This window comes from Microcaecilia unicolor, chromosome 1, assembly GCF_901765095.1.
Source record: "Microcaecilia unicolor chromosome 1, aMicUni1.1, whole genome shotgun sequence".
In the NCBI taxonomy this organism is placed as follows: Eukaryota; Metazoa; Chordata; class Amphibia; order Gymnophiona; family Siphonopidae; genus Microcaecilia; species Microcaecilia unicolor.
The window spans coordinates 656,581,283-656,599,275 of record NC_044031.1 but is presented as its reverse complement, the minus strand read 5'-3'; the positions used below and the strand labels follow the sequence as shown (position 1 = coordinate 656,599,275).

At 42.9% G+C, this 17,993-nt stretch overlaps 1 protein-coding gene across 1 annotated transcript in view; it reads left to right on the top strand.

Moving 5' to 3' along the window:
• The window catches only part of SCAMP2 (secretory carrier membrane protein 2), a 96,496-nt gene extending 78,972 nt beyond the window's left edge, over window positions 1–17,524 (top strand). Inside the window, exons 5-9 of the mRNA XM_030186556.1 lie at window positions 113–241; window positions 6,373–6,532; window positions 6,723–6,824; window positions 14,471–14,588; window positions 15,828–17,524. Coding sequence (XP_030042416.1) covers window positions 113–241; window positions 6,373–6,532; window positions 6,723–6,824; window positions 14,471–14,588; window positions 15,828–15,962 — 644 coding nt within the window. The 3' untranslated portion in view covers window positions 15,963–17,524. The remainder of the gene's footprint in view (window positions 1–112; window positions 242–6,372; window positions 6,533–6,722; window positions 6,825–14,470; window positions 14,589–15,827) is intronic.
• Window positions 17,525–17,993: the final 469 nt, after the last annotated feature.

Here is a 17,993-nt window from a genome sequence, read left to right as displayed (position 1 = left end):
CTTGGGTTTATAGTCTCTGATAAGTATGCATCATCTGATCTTAATTGCTCCATTATATCTGTGCATATAATAACTTAGGCAGGTTTGCTGTCATCTCCTTCCACTTCCACAGCAAGACAGGACAACTGGCCACCTTTGCCTGCAAATTGCCCTATCAAGCCATGCTTCTACCAGGATTTCTCTGCAGATATCCCAGCAGATTACCAGCGGACATGCAAAATGCTGTACTACTTGTGGATGCGTGAGTAGCTCTGAGTGCTTTGGGGAGGGAAGAGCCTGGTGAAAAGCTACTTATGGCTGAATGTTTGGCCTATCCGGCTGAAGCATTTTTGCTGGCATCAAATTCTCTGATATTCCTGTGTTAAAGAGCGTCCCTTTTATTTTAATTTGTACACAGCCTCGCTTATGATCTCAGGGAAAGCAGTAAATTTAACCTAATAAACCACTGAAGGGAAGCTGTCACAAACAATTGTGTGATGCACAAACAATATCCTACTGCAATTCAGAGTCGAATAGAGTTGGGGGGGGAGGGAGGTGAGAGAGGAGTGTGTGAGTGTTTTTATCAGTCTATATTCATTTAGGGGTTAATTCTGTGGGGGGCGAGTACACACCCCCTTTTCGATATTTTAATTATTTGTGCAGGGATGTGGCCACACATGCAGCCTTACAGATGACCAAGTTAGATAGTGGTTCCCAAACATTTTTGGTTCAAGGCACCCTTAGTGTCTGAGAAATTTTTTGTGGCACCCCCCACCTACCACCACACAGGTCTGTACTGCCCCCTGCTACACATCATGTCCAGTATTTCTCCCTCTCTCCCCCATGCACCATCTCTCCCTTCCCTCCACCCCTATGTCCAACATTTCTCCCTCTCTGGCCCCTCTCCATGCAGCATCTCACCCTCCCCTCAACCCCCATATACAAGATTTCACCCCTTCCTCCCTCTCCAACTCATGTCCAGCACTTATGCCCCTCACTCCTTCTGCAGCATCTCACCTTCCCTTCACCACCCCACCCACAATTCTCCCTCTGTTTGAATGGGTCCCTGGCAGTGACAGTGATTCCCACATGGTGCTTGTTGCTAACCCAGAAGCCTCCCCTTGGTTTTGTGATTTTTTTTTTTTTAACTTGTCGTTCTTACAGGTTCAGGATTAATTGTGCTTACCTTTATCGCTTTCTCTCTGCCAGCTGCATACAAAATCTTTCTCACCGATGGAGGACTGCTGTTTTCCTGCCACACATGGCTGGGGCAAGCTACCAATCACAGCTACCGACCACATATTTAAACAAAGTTGTATGGAGTTCCAGGAAATCTACATGGCTGGGGCAAGCTGCTGATCACAGCTCAGCTGTGATCGGTCACCGGAGCCTGTCTGGTGCCTAAAAGGGCGATCCTGATTGGGAAGCAAAGAGCCTCACTCCTTGCTTCCCAATTAGGATCGCCCTTTTAGGAGCCAGACAGGCTCAGTGACCAATCACAGCTGAGCTGTGATCAGTAGCTTGCCCCAGCCATGTAGAGTTCCTGGAACTCCATACAACTTTGTTTAAATATGTTCACATTAAGTGATGTCCTGACGCTTGCCTGTGAACCTTCTATCTGCCCCGCGGCACCCCTGTGAGTTCGCAGCGGTGCACTGGGGTGCCGCTGCGCAGTTTGGGAAACGCTGAACTAGATGAAAAGTACATGCCGGTGTGGAATTTGGGCAGAACGCACAAGTACATGCCTAGATCATAAAAACCTATAATTTAAGCAATACATGACAAATATTAGCAAGGACATTTATACCTGCCATAGGGTTGGAGTAAATATCTGCACCTGCCACTTATGCTGGCACCTTATAAAGACTAGGGCTGCACATTAATCCGATTAACACCGCAATTAAAGTGTTGATCATTACCTGCGATTAATGATTGATTGCTGTCCCGCCTGCATACATGTATGGACGCACGGTCAGTCCGACATCTTTCTCTCTCTCCTCCAGGACAGCCAGCAGCTCTTTCCCCTCCCCATCTCGTTCACCTTCCTCCCCCCCCCCCCCCCCCCCCCCCCCCCCCCCCCTCAAAGTAAATCACCCTGCAGCAATATAGAAATGCTTCCCCTCTGCACTGGGCCTTTCTCTGACCCATCCTGCCGCCTCCTAATGCATTTTCCTGTTTTTAGATCACGGCGAGACAAGTCAGAAGAAAAGGCCCAGTGCAGTCTGAGGTAGCATTTCAATACTGCTGCCGGGCGAAAACTTACTGGAAAAAAAAGGAGGGTGGAAAATGGGGAGGGTAGAGAGCCGCCGGTGGTCCAGGAGGGGAGGGAGAGATGCTGGAATGACTATGCAGGTGGGGGAGGGCATTGATAGAGAACTGCGGGAGGGGAGACAAGGCACGGCACACTAGGGAGAGAGAATGGGTGAAGGCACGGGGGAGGGCACATGAGTTAGAGAAGATGGTTGAAGGCACAGGGGGGCACATGAGAGGGTGAGAATGGGCACAGGTCCTCTCCAAAGCTGCAGTACCTATTCAGTGGCTGGTGGGGTAGCCAAAGAAATCCACTGCCTGAGTCACCCCTTCCTCCTTGTGCTGCCTCAGGAGTTGGCCCTTCAGCCACCAACACTTGCACTTCCCGAGAGTGCCTACATCAACAGCTACTTATTTATTTGTTGCATTTGTACCCCACATTTTCCCACCTCTTTGCAGGCTCAATGTGGCTTACATAGTACCGTGAGGTGTTAGCCACCTCCGGCGATGAAACAAATACAGAGTGATGTTGTTACAGAACATTAGAAAATCAAGAGACGAAGAGTGATATATTGTTCATTGCAGGTTATGGCTTCATTGTGTTGCTGAGTTCAGTTACTTAAGTTGGATCAGTAGTGTATGCCTTTTTGAACAGATCGGTCTTTAGTGATTTCCGGAAATTGAGGTGATCCTGCGTTGCCTTTATGGCTTTCGGTAATGCGTTCCATAGTTGTGTGCTTATATAGGAGAAGCTGGATCCGTAAATTGATTTGTACTTGAGTCCCTTGCAGCTAGGGTAGTGAAGATTTAGGTATGTTCGTGATGTTCTAATTGTGTTTCTGGTTGGTAGGTCTATGAGATCAGCCATATAACTGTGGGCATCGCTGTAGATAATCTTGTGGCCCAGGGTGCAGATTTTGAAAGTAATACATTCTTTGATTGGGAGCCAATGCAGTTTTTCTCATAGGGGTTTGGCACTGTCGAATCGGGATTTACCAAATATGAGCCTGGCTGCTGTGTTTTCAGATGTCTGTAGTTTCTTTATCAGTAGTTCTTTACATCCTGCATACAGTCCATTGCAGTATTCAGCTTGGCTTAATACCATTGATTGTATCAGGTTGCGGAAAGTTACCCTCGGGAAGAATGGTTTCACACGTTTGCTTCCACATTGAGTAGAACATTTTCTTGATTGTAGAGTTAACTTGGGTCTCGAGTGTGAGGTTACGGTCAATTGTATAGGTACCCCACTGACTTTCTCACTCCTGAGGCAGCACAAGGAAGAAGGGGACAGCTTTGGCAGTGGATTTCTTTGACTGACTGGGCTTCGGCATCCCCACCAGCAAAGGTATAAGATCTAGTGGGGGGTGGGGAGGGAGAGGAAATGTGTGTCGTCGCCTCCCCCCCCCCCCCCCCCCCCCCAATAAACTGCTGGGTATGTCCTGCCTTTAATTGCACGATTAAAACTTTTAATTGACCTGCAGCCTTAATAAAGACAAGAAGGCTTCTTATCCTGTTATCCAAGCTGCTTTGTTGTAGAATTACCCTCTTAATATTAAATGTTCAAAAGTATTATACAGATCAGGTGAAACTAGTGATATGAGACTGGTTCATCCCTCATGCCAAACATAGTGCAGCAGAGACATGCTGTGCAAGTGAGACTTTTCAGAGTCCTAAGACAGGCGAAGTTTTCATTTTTTGTTTTCCAGTTAAAACAGTAGAATTAAAAAAGACAATGCGCTCTCGGGACCATAAATGAACTGGTGATGTTGCACAACATAATTCTCTCCCTGAACCCCATATGTATGGCAGTGTGTGAATAAGTAGGCAAAACTGTATTTTTACTGCACTGAGCATAGCAGCAACAGTGTGTTTTAAATTGTGGTGTTCTTGTCCTCTGTGTCGTTTGATGCAGTGTATGTGTGATGACATAACCAGCATTGACCAATCAGAACCTATATTTGCAATGTTATTTGTGATTCTTGTTAACACAGCTGTCCCCTGTGTACAGAAGAATTATGAAAAAAATGACTGACGAGGAACATTTTAATTAATACAGTCTGAGAAATGGCACAACTCTGATTACTCTGGAAACATAGTTACCAAAACAGAGTACAAGTGCAATTTTAATTCACTGTAAAGAGAAAATACAAAATGGGTCCGGGTCAAAACTGAGGTTTATGATATAGGAAAAGGGGCTGCTGAAGGTGAGAAGATGGGATTCATAGTGAAGGTAGAAGCAATGGACAAAGATGTGTTTAGAAAACTTAGGATACCTGCAAGAGTGAAACTTAAGCATTCAAACCGGTGACATGCTAGTTTCTCATTGACCTTACAAGGGTCTATCAGAGCAGGAAAGGGGAGAAGGTGGATCTTTGGGACTCTTTAGTCTTTGAGTGTTGCTGATTTGATGGCAGCCACACAGTTTGCATTCTAGCAATTGAGGTAGTCCTGGGGATGGGATGATAACCTTCAGGCCACCATTATGTGTGCACAGTGCTTTTTTTATAGGAAAAAAGGGACCGATATTATGGGCGGGGTCACCACATATGACTCTGCCCCTATGGTAGCCACACCCACAGTGGCCACACCCCTTATACCAGCCTTGGCGCATATAAGCAGTAACATTGAAAATATTATACCAGTATAGGAGGAAAAAAAAAAACTTGCGATTTTTTTTTTTTTTTTTCATTATAATTTCTGTAAGCTGTTACAGCTCCAGTATACCCAGTGCAAAATAAGACAGCAGATATAAATTCTCAAATTAGACATCTTCCAAACACTAACATAAAATGATTTTTTTTTTCTACCTTTGTTGTCTGGTGACTTTGTTTTTCTGATCATGTTGGTCCTAGTCTCTGATTCTGCTGCTCTCTATCTGTTCCCTTAACTCCGTTTCCAGGGCTTCATTTCCATTTATTTCTTTACTTTCCTCCTTTCTTCTTCATTTCTTGCCCTACATCCATAGGTAAAAGCTGAGTCCTCTGCGGACTTAACTAGAGGAGGTATAGAGTGGATCCAGCTTTTGCCTATTTTATCCATCCATGTTCAGTTTTTCTCCTCTTTTCCCTTTCTCTCATCTCGTCATTATGCATCTCCTTCCTCTTTCCATCCATGTGCAGCATTTCTCCTCTCCCCCTCCCATCCATGTGCAGTATTTCTCCTCTCCCCCTCCCATCCATGTCCAGTGACTCGCCCCAGCCTCCACGTGCCCGCTTTCTGTTCCTGCCGCATCACGTTTAAATCTTTTATTTTTTTACATAAATTTGCAGTGGCGGTGCTAGTAAAAGCAGCAGGCTTGCCTCCTCCATCCTTCCTTTCCCTCTTGGTGTCCCGCCCTTGTGAAAACAGGAAACTACATCAGAGGAAGGTAAAGGGAAATGGGACTTCATATACTGCCTTTCTGAGGTTTTTGCAACTACATTCAAAGCGGTTTACGTATATTCAGGTACTGATTTTGTACCAGGGTCAATGGAGGGTTAAGTGACTTGCCCAGAGTCGCAAGGAGCTGCAGTGGGACTCAAACTCAGTTCCCCAGGATCAAAGTCCACTGCACTCGGAACACCGAGAGGGAAGAGAAGGCTGGAGGAGGTGAGCCTGCTGCTTTCACTAGTGCCGCCGCCAGCGCTGCGACTTCAGCTAAAAAAAATAAAAGATTTAAACGGCAGGAACAGAACGCAGGGCAGGTGAGCCGGCCCTGAGGGAAAAAAGGTGCCGGTACACCGAACCAGCACAAAAAAAGCACTGTGTGTGCAGCTGTCTCTTTTTAATTAAGAATTTACAGCATTGTAGTTCTTTCATTCAAGCAGCCTACTGCTCTGCTTCTTGTTCAATCACTTCCTGCCATTGAACAACTGTGTGTTTCATATATGGCCCAGCTTTTATGCCCCTACTGTTTTTGTGTAAAGCAGGCCCTACATGGAGTCTCTATGGTCACCTCACATCTCCCATGAGTTACCCTGTTCAGATCAAAAGATGACTTAAAAGTAATGTGATGAGACCTAAAACATTAACTTACTTTAGTTAGGAATCATCTAACAGTTAAACTAAGCTAGAAGGATCTAGGACCAGCCAACCATGGATAACTTCACTATGTAACATGCGATGGCTGTATCCTTAACTAATTTTTTTCTTTTGCATACACAGTTCATGCAGTGACTCACCTTCTGAATCTGCTCGGGTGCCTGGCCTGGTTCACTGTAGATTCAGCAAGAGGAGTGGACTTTGGCCTCTCAATTCTCTGGTTTCTTCTGTTCACCCCATGTGCCTTTGTCTGTTGGTACAGACCCATTTACAAAGCTTTCAGGTAAGCTCCCTTGCTATTGTGGGAGGGTGTAAAAAGAAGAGTCCAGCGGAAGGGGAGGAGATTGTCTGTCTTCCTTTGGGATTGCCCCCAGTGTCTGTGTAGTAAGATTGAGTCCCTCACCTCAGTGCAGCTAGGATGAGCTCTTGGACTGCTCCTTCTGATCACATCTCCCTGCTTTTTTCTTTTGCAGGTCCGACAGCTCCTTCAGTTTCTTTGTGTTCTTCTTTATATTTTTTTGCCAGATCGTTATTTTCATCATTCAGGCGGTGGGCATTCCAGGCTGGGGAGACAGGTAAGTAGCTACTTGCTTGCTTGTTGCATTCTTAGTTCATTTGCACCCGTCTCTTTCTAAAGTTGACACTTCTGTTTTTCCCTGCATATCCTCTTCTGGCCACATACGCGTCATCCTTTCTACCCTCGGTCAGCTGGCTATTTTCCCTCTTTTCCTCCTACTTTTTATTTCTTCTTAGCTAGAAAGCTGCTGGTTCCTCACTCCACCATTCACATACCATCTCCTTCCCCCCTCTTATTTTCCTCTTTTACCCCTTGACAAACTATTTTATTCTAAGAGTGTTGTAATGTCTTTGCTTGACAGTATTTATGTACTGGAAACAGGCAATTCCAATATTCGGGTAAAGCAAATTAGATTTTTTTTTTTTAATTTCATTTTCTGCATTTTAGAATTAAAGCAATTTTATTGCCAGTCCAAAAAGGAGTACTAAAGTAAAAGCAAAAAAAAAACAACAAAAAACAGGTCATTATGTTCACAAGATTGATGTGCCTTTTACCTGTGCAAATCTTAGACTTTCCTTTGTCTGGATAACTATTACGGATGTGCATACATTAGCAAACATTTGCTTTGTTAGTATATCTTAACAAATTTAATACATGTAAACCTATGATTTAACACACATTAAAGTTCTAACGTGTTACATCTTTTTACTAAAACAAATGTGTGAAACAAACCAAAGAAAATGTGAAAGGCTTACATTTCTTTTCCAAGCAAATACCTATTAATGGTGTCCATACAAAAGTACTATATTTATGTGTGGCATTCATATTCCACATTATCCCAAAATGTCTTGTTCAATGGGGCTTACAATATAGATTGAATGAATATAGAATGAAAAATTACGTTAGTCATAATACATTGGATTGAGTAACAAGGAATAACAGGTTCATTTTTTAGTTTTATTTCTGCATTTGTATCCCACATTTCCCACCTGCTGGTAGGTTCAATGTAGGAGTTAAGCATAAGTTGGTTACAGTTTGTATAGAACAGTGAGGTTTACAGTTATAGACAAGTTATAGTGTTTTATATTTGTCACAAGTGAACATGTTGAGAGTGTTGGAAGCCTAGGTCAGGTCTGCCCATTGTCCTATTCATATAGTGTTTTCTGGAGACCTGATTGATTAGGCTGGTTCGGCAAGAAGGAATTTTCTGAATAGATGGGCTTTCAGATGTTTTTGAAAGATTTGGTAGTTGTCCATGAATTTTAGGTCTTTCAGTAGTGTATTCCAGAGTTTGGGCAGATGTTTGAGAAGCTGGTAGCTTATGTTGATTTGTATTTGAGGCCTTTGCACTTGGGGAAGTGGAGGGTGAGGTAAGATCTCGCTGACTCCATTGTGTTACGGATTGGTAGGTCATTTAGGCCGGTCACGTATTCTGGTGTGAGGCTGAAAATTATTCTGTATGCCAGAGAACAGATTTTGAAGGATATATGTGCTTTGATTGGTAGCCAATTTAGTTTTTGCTTCATATTGTTATTTTCCTAGTATGAATCTGGCTGCTGTGTTTTGTTCCATTTGTAATTTTCTTTAAGGTTTGGTCTTTGCACCCAGCGTAGATTCCGTTGCAGTAGTCTACATGGGCGAGGACCATGGTTTGGATCGTGGTGAGGAACACATCTCTTGGGAAGTATTGTTTTACGCATTTAAGTTTCTACATTGCGTGAAACATTTTCTTTGTGGTGTTTGTAGCCTGGGTTTCGAGGATTAATACAAGGGTTGTAACAATGTACAATTTGATAAAGACATAATACAAGCTGAAGATAAGGTTGTTGACCAGCTTAATTATATTAAAACAAAATTAAAACTAATGTGAAGAAGAAATTTGAAATGAATTTGTAAAGAGATGAGATTTTAACTTCTTTTGAAATAGAATATAATTAGAATGGAATCTTACAGATTTAAGGAGAGAATTCCAACATTAGTTCTAATGTGGGAGAAATCTGAGGAAAGTACTGATTTGTAGCAGACATTTTTAAAAATTGGTGGGTGGAGTCTGAGGAAATCTCTGTCTCCAAGCAAGGCATTATGTGAAGGTAGTTCAGTTAGATGGTGCATATAATCTGGAGCTAGTCCATATATTATTTGAAAGTAGTAGATAACGGTACATATCTTAATTGAAACCCTAGCTTTAATAAGGAGTCATTGCAATTTAATTAGCAGAGGGGAGGCTTTCATAATGAGGAACTTAACTTTATAAAGTTACCAGGACAAAAAAAAAAAGGGAGTGGAGCTTAGGGCATGGTAATGGGGGCTGACAGATTTAGGTGAATAGAACCATAATGATTGCTGTCCAGCTAAATTATGTGGCTAAGCCCATAACATACATTCAGCTCAGATATATTCAGCTATTCAGCCATTTTTGTATCTGGCAATTGCATTTTTGGTTCATTTTTTCCACTGCTCGCTGGCAGAAATGTTGGTTGCTGATTATTACCCTGTTCCAGATTAACAAAACATGCAGGTGAAACCATCAAAAATCTCCTATATAAGTTTCACTATCCCTTCTTTAAGGCATGAAGTATATAGGATTTGTACCACTCCTTTATATATGCCAAAAGTCACATGTCCAACAAACATTTCTGGAAGTGCCACAGAGGTGGCCTCGTTTTCAGTTCCAGATTTGAGTAGAGGAGTGTGGTAGCCGTGTTAGTCCACTCTTAAGGTTATCAATAGAAATCAAACAAAATAAAACATAGAAAAGAAAATAAGGTGATACCTTTAAGGTAACTTTAAAACCATACAAGAACGTAAGACCTTTGAAGTCAGAATGATTGAATATTTTAATACCCAACAGAAAGGACTTAACAAGGATCTGGGGTTCCTAGCCCATTTTAAACCATAAAGCTGTATTTCTCTGTTGATCACCCCTCACCTATCCACACCCATCCTGTTAGAATATCAATGATATGCTTTGATGTCCCCATGCATACCTCCTACCCACCCCCATCCTCCCACCCTGTCAGACTGTCATAGTAATGCTTGAATGTTTTCACTTATATACACTGTCAGCTAGCACATTTGCTTAATTTCCGATCTGATGAAGAAGGGCAACCTTCGAAAGCTAATCAAGAAATGTATTAAGTTATGTCCAATAAAAAAGGTATCATCTTATTTCTTTTACATGTTTTATTTTGTTTGATTTCTATTGATAACCTCTCTGCTACCTTGAATTTGACCCTCAACCTGACACGTTCCCTCTATAGTGCCAAACTATCTAGTGATCAGCAATGCTGGTATTAGGGTTGTTGAGGCCTGAGTAAGAGTCATTTGGAGCCTCTTAGAGGCTTAATTTTGATAATCTATAACAGTGGTTCCCACACCTGGTCCTGGAGGGAAACCCCAGCCAGTCAGGTTTTCAGGATACCCACAATGAATGTTCATGAGTTAGATTTGCATGCAGTTAAGGCAGTGCATGCTAATCTCTCATGAGTATTCATTGTGAATATCCTGAAAACCTGACTGGCTGGTGTGCCTCTAGGACCAGGTTTGAGAACCACTGATATATAAGAAAGTTGAATAATGGTGTCCACTGCTTATTTCTAGCTGTGAATAATAATGGATTGACTTGGCCACCGTCAGGGACTGAAGGTTCTGTGTTTGATGGGCCTTTGGTCTGATCCAGTATGGCATGTCTTATTTTCAAATTTGCCTTGCTCTTCTCATGAAACTACAGTGACAGTTGTATTGTTGATCTTTTTAATATTATTTGGGAGAATTGTAGAAATAGTTGAGCCATATCTTTGCAAAAACTTAATACCCCTTGTTCTTCTCCCTCTCTCCATAAAATAAGTTGTAAAATTTTGGGGCCTATGTTATTGTCTGGTTTTCCATCCTTAACACTGCCACTCGGTACCACCTCCATGAGGTTCTAAATCAGGATTGCCCAAGTTCACACCTCAAGAGCCACAAACAGGTCAGGTTTTCAGAATATCCCTAATGAATGTGAATAAGAAGAGGTTTGAAAATTATATTTTCTCCATTGTATGTAGAGAAATGTCACTCATATTTATTAGGGATACTTTGAAAATGTGAACAGTTTATAGCTTCAAGGATTGAACTTGAGCACTCTATTCTAAATAGTCCAGGAGCCCCCCTTCTAGATCTACTGCATTTCAAAATATCATTAGATTTCTGTACAGTTAGCATGGTCAGTAGACCAGAAAAGTCTGCCCCTGCATCTCCTTGTGTCTGAGAGCAGTACCTTAGGGGCCCTTCTAGTAACCAGCCAGTCCGAGGAGAGCATAAACGCAGTACTCTGTATAAAGGCAGGAGTTATCTTCCAGTTCCTCAGGTCACACCAAGCCAGTCTGTGTTTCAGGATATCTGCAATGAATACATACGAGATGGAAGTAGTGTATGGAATCTGTTGCATGCATATTTATTGTGGCTGTCCTGAAAACCTGTGGTTTGGGCCGAGAGCCACAGAGGAGTCTGTGGTGTAAAAGTAGCCTGAAGTACTGGTTCATTCTTCAGCCTGTGTTTTGTGGTTCATTTCACTGTCTGTTACTGCAGAGACAAACTTCATGTGCACTTCTCATTGCATTATGGGGCCATTTACTAATGGTTATTGCACAGTAGCACCATGTATGCCGTGGGGCCCATTGCAGCTGATAACATGAAATGATTTCCTGTATGAGAGGAAAGCTTGCTTACTCACCCCACTTTGTGTTTTTCTTGTATACGTTACCTGATTCTTGCAGCTTAACCAGTTAAACATAAACAGGTGAAAAGGGCTGAGCTCTCTCCCATCGTATATACTCTGGTGGATCCTTCTCCACTTCTATCCCACTATCAGTTGGTGTACCTCAAGGATATGTCCTGGGACCTCTTCTTTTCTCCATCTATACTTCTTCCCTTGGTACTCTGATCTCATCCCATGGTTTTCAGTATCACCTTTACGCTGATGACTCCCAGATCTATCTCTGCACATCAGAAATCTCAGCAGGAATCCAGGCCAAAGTATCAGCCTGCCTGTCTGACATTGCTGCCTGGATGTCTCACCTCCATTTGAAGCTAAACATGACCAAGACTGAGCTTCTTATCTTTTCCCCTAAACCAACCTCTCCTCTTCCCCCGTTCTCTATCTCTGTGTATATCACTCTCATCCTCCCTGTCTCATCAGCTCGTAACATCGTCATCTTCGGCTCCTCTCTCTCCTTCTCACATATTCAACAGACTCCTAAAACCTGTTGTTTGTTTCTCCATAATATCACCAAAATTTGTCCTTTCTTTTCTGAGCACACTACCAGAACCCTTGTCCATACTCTTATCACCTCTTGCTTAGACTATTGCAACTTGCTTCTTACAGGTCTCCCACTAAGCCATCTCTCTCCAATCTGTTCAAAATTCTGCTGCACCACTTATATTCTGCCAGTGTCGCTATGCTCATATTAGCCCTCTCCTCAAGTCACTTTATTCACTCCCTATCTGTTTCTGCATACAGTTCAGGCTCCTCTCATTGACTTACAAGTGCATTCACTACAGGTCCTCAGTACCTCTCCACTCTTATCTCTCCCTTCTCTCCTCCCCGGGAACTCTGTTCACTGGGTAAATCTCTCTTATCTGCACCCTTCTCCTCCACTGCTAACTCCAGACTCCGTTCTTTTTATCTTGCTGCACCATATTACATAGTAACATAGTAAATGACGGCAGATAAAGACCTGAACGGTCCATCCAGTCTGCCCAACGAGATAAACTCATTTTACATGGTATGTAACACTTTATATCTAAGTTTGATTTGTCCCTGCCTTTCGCAGGGCACAGACCGTAGAAGTCCGCCCTGCACCGGTTTTATTCTCCAAATACTGGAGTTGCCACCCAATGTCCGTTAAGATTCCATAGAGCCATTCCTTCTAAACAGGATTCCTTTGTGTTTATCCCACACATGTTTGAATTCCATTACCGTTTTCATCTCCACCACCTCCCGCGGGAGGGCATGCCACGTATCCACCACCCTCTCTGTGAAAAAATACTTCCTGACATTACTCCTGAGTCTGCCCCCCTGCAACCTCAATTCATGTCCTCTAGTTCTACCACCTTCCCGTCTCTGGAAAAGGTTCGTATGCGGATTAATACCTTTCAAATATTTGAACTTCTGTATCATGTCACCCCTGTTTCTCCTTTTCTCCAAGGTATACATGTTCAGGTCGGCAAGTCTCTCACACGGTTTGCAATGCAAATCCCATACCATTTTTGAAGCTTTTCTTTGCACCGCTTCCAGTCTTTTTACATCTTTAGCCAGATACAGCCTCCAAAACTGAACACAATACTCCAAGTGGGGCCTCACCAACGACTTGTGGAGGGGCATCAACACCTCCTTTCTTCTGCTGGTTATATCCCTCTCTATGCAGCCTAGCATCCTAGCCACGGCCGTCGTCTTGTCACATTTTCTTCACCTTCATATCGTCCAACACCCCAAGGTCTCTCTCCTGAGTCGAGCTTGCTAATCTCTCCCCTCCTATTCGGTATCTCTCTTTTTGGTTTCTACACCCCCAAATGCATCACTTTGCACTTCTTGGCATTAAATTTTAACTCAGTTGATAAGTTGTACAATAGAACTGAGTATTGTATGCAAGAGCTCACCATCCTTTCCTCCGAGCGGATTCCATTTACCACCACCCTCTGCCACCTGTCGGTCAACCAGTTTTCTATCCAGTTCACCACTTTCTGTCCAAAGTTAAGCCCTTTCAGGTTATTCACGAGTCTACTGTGGGGGACCGTATCAAAGGCTTTGCTGAAATCCAAGTAGATTACATCTGTCATACGGCCTTCATCCATTTCTTTTGTCGCCTAGTCAAAGAAGTCAATGAGATTCGTTTGGCAGGATTTTCCCTTGGTAAAGCCGTGTTGCCTTGGGTCCTGTAACCCGTTGTCTTCTAGAAAGTTAACTATCCTTTCTTTCAGCAGCGACTCCAGTGATGTCGCCTTCCAGTGCTGGTGGAATTTCAGGGGCTTTTTAAAATCTTGACATTGATGTGTTAATCTATTATATTGTACAATCAGGGACTCAAATATACTACCGGAGCCTTCGTGTTATAAATTACAAATTTGCTCCAGACTGTTGAAATACAAAACTCTTTATTGAACACATGCGCTTCAAAACCTGCGCATGTGTTCAATAAAGAGTTTTGTATTTCAACAGTCTGGAGCAAATTTGTAATTTATTGATGTGTTAAGCCAGAAATGAGCTAGGCTGAGTTTCTGGTTTTCTGTAGTCCATAAGGTTGTCTTCTAGTGATTTACAAGTCACATTTTCACAGGTGTCTTCAGACCTCTAGAATTCTGAGACATTCTTCAGAGAGCATTCTGAGGCAAAAAAATTACTTGCATTTTCACCATGGGACAAAGCCATTGTTATGGCAAAAGGCATTTGCAAGAAAATGAAAGTGGGAGATGTAGATATTTTGCAAGGTTTAGGTTAGGATTTGATGGCTATATTAGGATACATTTGGAGAGGGCATGTACATCTATTTAGTTAAGTGTAAATAGCTACATCTGATGCTTAGAGTAGGCTTAAAACCAGGCCTGGATAAGCCATCCCCTTTTCACACCAACCTCTCTTCTCTGCTACTCGTTTACAAACAGCTTTCCAAGCATTCTGGCTCTGAATATCCGTGTGCACTCTCTCACATTGTGTTTCTTTTACAGTGGATGGATTGCAGCACTGAGTATAATGAAGCAAAGTATAGCGGTGTCAGTGATTATGATGGTGGTAGCTGGATTTTTCACACTGTGCAGCGTCCTGTCACTCATCCTCCTAAAGAAAGTAAGTATTTCTACAGACCCTCCTCCCCTCTCCCTTACACACATATGTGTGTATATATTAATTTGTAGGACCTTGGTGAAAGGCTATACATAAAAGTAGTGTAGCACAGGGCCACAAATGGGTCCAGTTTTTAGCAAGATCAAGCTAGGCAAATTAGCCTGATCTTAAGACACAGTATGCAAATAGTCTGCTGAATATGTATTGTAGACTTCAGCTCTCACTAGCCGGCTGGCCAGCCCTCTTTCGGTGCTTAGCTCACTAAGTGGGTTTTGAAGGACAGAAATTGTGAGCTCGCACATATTTAGACATGCAGGAGGGAGATTTTGGTTCCTAAGAACATTTTCCGTAGATGGGAAGGCGGTAGAACTAGAGGACATGAAATGAGGTTGAAGGGGGGCAGACTCAAAAATGTCAGGAAGTATTTTTTCATGGAGAGAGTGGTGGATACTTGGAATGGCCTCCCGCAGGAGGTGGTGGAGATGAAAAGGGTAACGGAATTCAAACATGCGTGGGATAAACATAAAGGAATCCTGTTCAGAAGGAATGGATCCTCAGAAGCTTAGCCAAGATTGGGTGGCAGAGCCGGCGTTGGAGGCGGGGCTAGTGGTTGGGAGGCAGGGCTAGTTCTGTGCAGACTTCTACGGTCTGTGCCCTGAAAATGGCAGATACAAATCAAGATAAGGTATACACAAAAAGTAGTACATATGAGTTTATCTTGTTGGGCAGACTGGATGGACTGCAGGTCTGGTGTCCTTTAAGAATGAGAGGAAATGACTTTTATTTTACTGACCTTATGATTCCCTCAAGTGTCATCTGCTCATGTTCTAAGCAGACATCAGGACCCATCCCTGCTGCTGTACTCCTGCTTTATCATGCTGTACAGCTTGCAGAGAGAATATTACACAGTAATAAAGCCAGCAGCTTTTGTCCCATCCCTGATGGTTTTCAGCCCTTTTCTAGGTGGTTCCAGAGCCTGCCTGAGTAGGAACACTGTAAACATTTATATTGCTGTCAGAAAAATGCAGTATTTAGTACAAATTAAAATTTCCCTTCAAAAGTTTGGGGTCTAGGACTAGTAAACATAGTTTACTATAAACAGGTGAAATTGGATGGGATCGTACTTTCCAGTTGTGTTACACTTTTATAAGCAGCAGGAGGGTCGAGACTGCCAAATGTGGCTGGAGAGGGGGGGGATGCTCTGGTCCCACAATTAAATATTGCTGCATTTCTTTTTCTCAGGTGCACTCTCTGTACCGCCGGACAGGTGCCAGTTTCCAGAGGGCCCAGGAAGAGTTTTCTCAAGGCGTGCTGTCCAACAGAAATGTGCAAAATGCAGCTACCTCTGCCGCACGTAGTGCATTCCAGGGCAATTAATTCCATTTTTCCCATGGCTGCCTCCTTCCCGTCCCACATCTCCCTGTGTGGTTGAACATGATGCACCATCCTGGGATACTGTGCTAGCTCCAGGCTGCCCACTGTGTGGAATAAGACTTGTCCACTGCAGCTTTTCTGTTACCATCGCTGGCACCTTCACTGTCCTCACCTATGAGCAAAAAGAAATGTCTCCAGTGACACGCAGCAGACTGATATAAAGAGACTCGGAATCTCCTTTCATTATCATGGAATAGCAAGAAACAAATCATATATTTCTTCTTTGTTTAAGGTTTTTATTAATTGTTTGTGGGCTTTACAATGAAGGATTTCTCTTTTGTAATTTTCAGAGAGCTGAATGTCATAAGAGCAGATGGTATACTGAATGCATTCGTTTTTATTCAAATTTAGTACTTCAGGAATGAGAGGCAGACGGCCTTGCTCTGCCTGGCTTGTTACCCCAAATGATCTGACAAAGATTGCAGTGTATACTGATCATGAACCAAGATACTCCTTTCTTTTTTTATATATATATATTGATGGGGATAATAAGGGATGATGGGGGTAGAGCTAGAGGCGTGGTGGAGCCTGTCACTTGTGAGTGGATGTGTTGAAAAATGATCTGGAAAGGCAATCCCTTTGTCTCAGGATAGATGTACAACCCTATGGGGATGAATGCTAACATGTTCCTGCTGCACTCAAGTGCTGCATGTCTCAAGGAAAGAAGGGAACATTGTATAAAAGAAGCCAGTAGGCAATTTATAATAGTCTGGGGCAGCCCTTTAATGTGAGGTAATCCTGACTGTCCCGCTTGATCACTGTGCTCTTGAGAACAATAGAATTAACGGTCTCAAGCATGTATATAAGAGGGAGAGGGAAAATACAGTGACCAGTTCATGTACTACAATCCATGCCCATAAGGCAGTACCAATGTTGCATATCCTAACTGCTTAGGAGCTGGGAGAAATTTTACAAGGAGGAAAGCCTGGAATTCAGACACCAGCAGCATTTCCTCCTCCTCCTCCTCCTCCTCCCCCCTCCCCCACCACCACCAACACACACACACACACACACACACCAACCAGCATTTCAACTAGCAAGCATTCTGCAGGCCACTGTGGAACTACAAATTCAGAACTGACTATAGGCATCCAGTGAGGGAAGGGCCATGCTCGAGAGTGGGGTTTACTTAGTAATTTCTGTGAAATGGGACTGTTGTTGAACTGTAAAAGTAGAAATTGTTTTGGCTAAATCTTGTACAAATTGAGTTTTGTTATAACACAGCATAAGAATATGTATAAGACTAAAGACCTACAGTAATCATAGCGCCACACTACTGACTAATGGTTTTTATACTATTTCTATGCCATCTGTTCTTATCTTTCAAGTTTAGTTACACCCAATGCTATTTTCAACAGCTGAAGGCTGACAGAAACCCTTAGGACTGAGCCCTCCTATAACTCAATATTGCTGATTTATGTCACCCAGACTGCCTGGTGTCCAAACACATCTTCTGCTTAAGCCTTTTGTTTCTCTCCTCTGCATTAAAAAAAAAAAAAGAAGAATCCTCCTGAGAACTGCTACTCTTAGAACACAAAGCCAGCTTGTGTGATTGCTCTAATGTACTGGATTCATATCCTGGCAGGAGGCAGATCTTAACTCATGGCTATATGTGACCATCTCTGCCTCTATCAACAAGTCATGGGCAGAAGTTGCAGATGGAATGTTCTGGAAGGTGGCTTTGGTGAGGTTTCTCTACCCCTCATATAGAATCATGGTCTTTTAATGTGGAGAATAGCTACAGTATTCACCTCTTCCTATTGACATGCCACTATTGGTGAGGAGAGAGGAGGAAGAGTACCAGAGTGGCTGCAGTGTGCAGGAGGGTCACATTATAAGGCAGAGCCAATACAAGAAAAAAAAATAGATGGCATATATCTTAGTGTTCAGTTTGTATCACTTTTCCTAAGGCATCAGGAACTTAAGTAATTAGAGCTTCAGTATTGCTCACCACCACTGTTCTAAAACCATTCC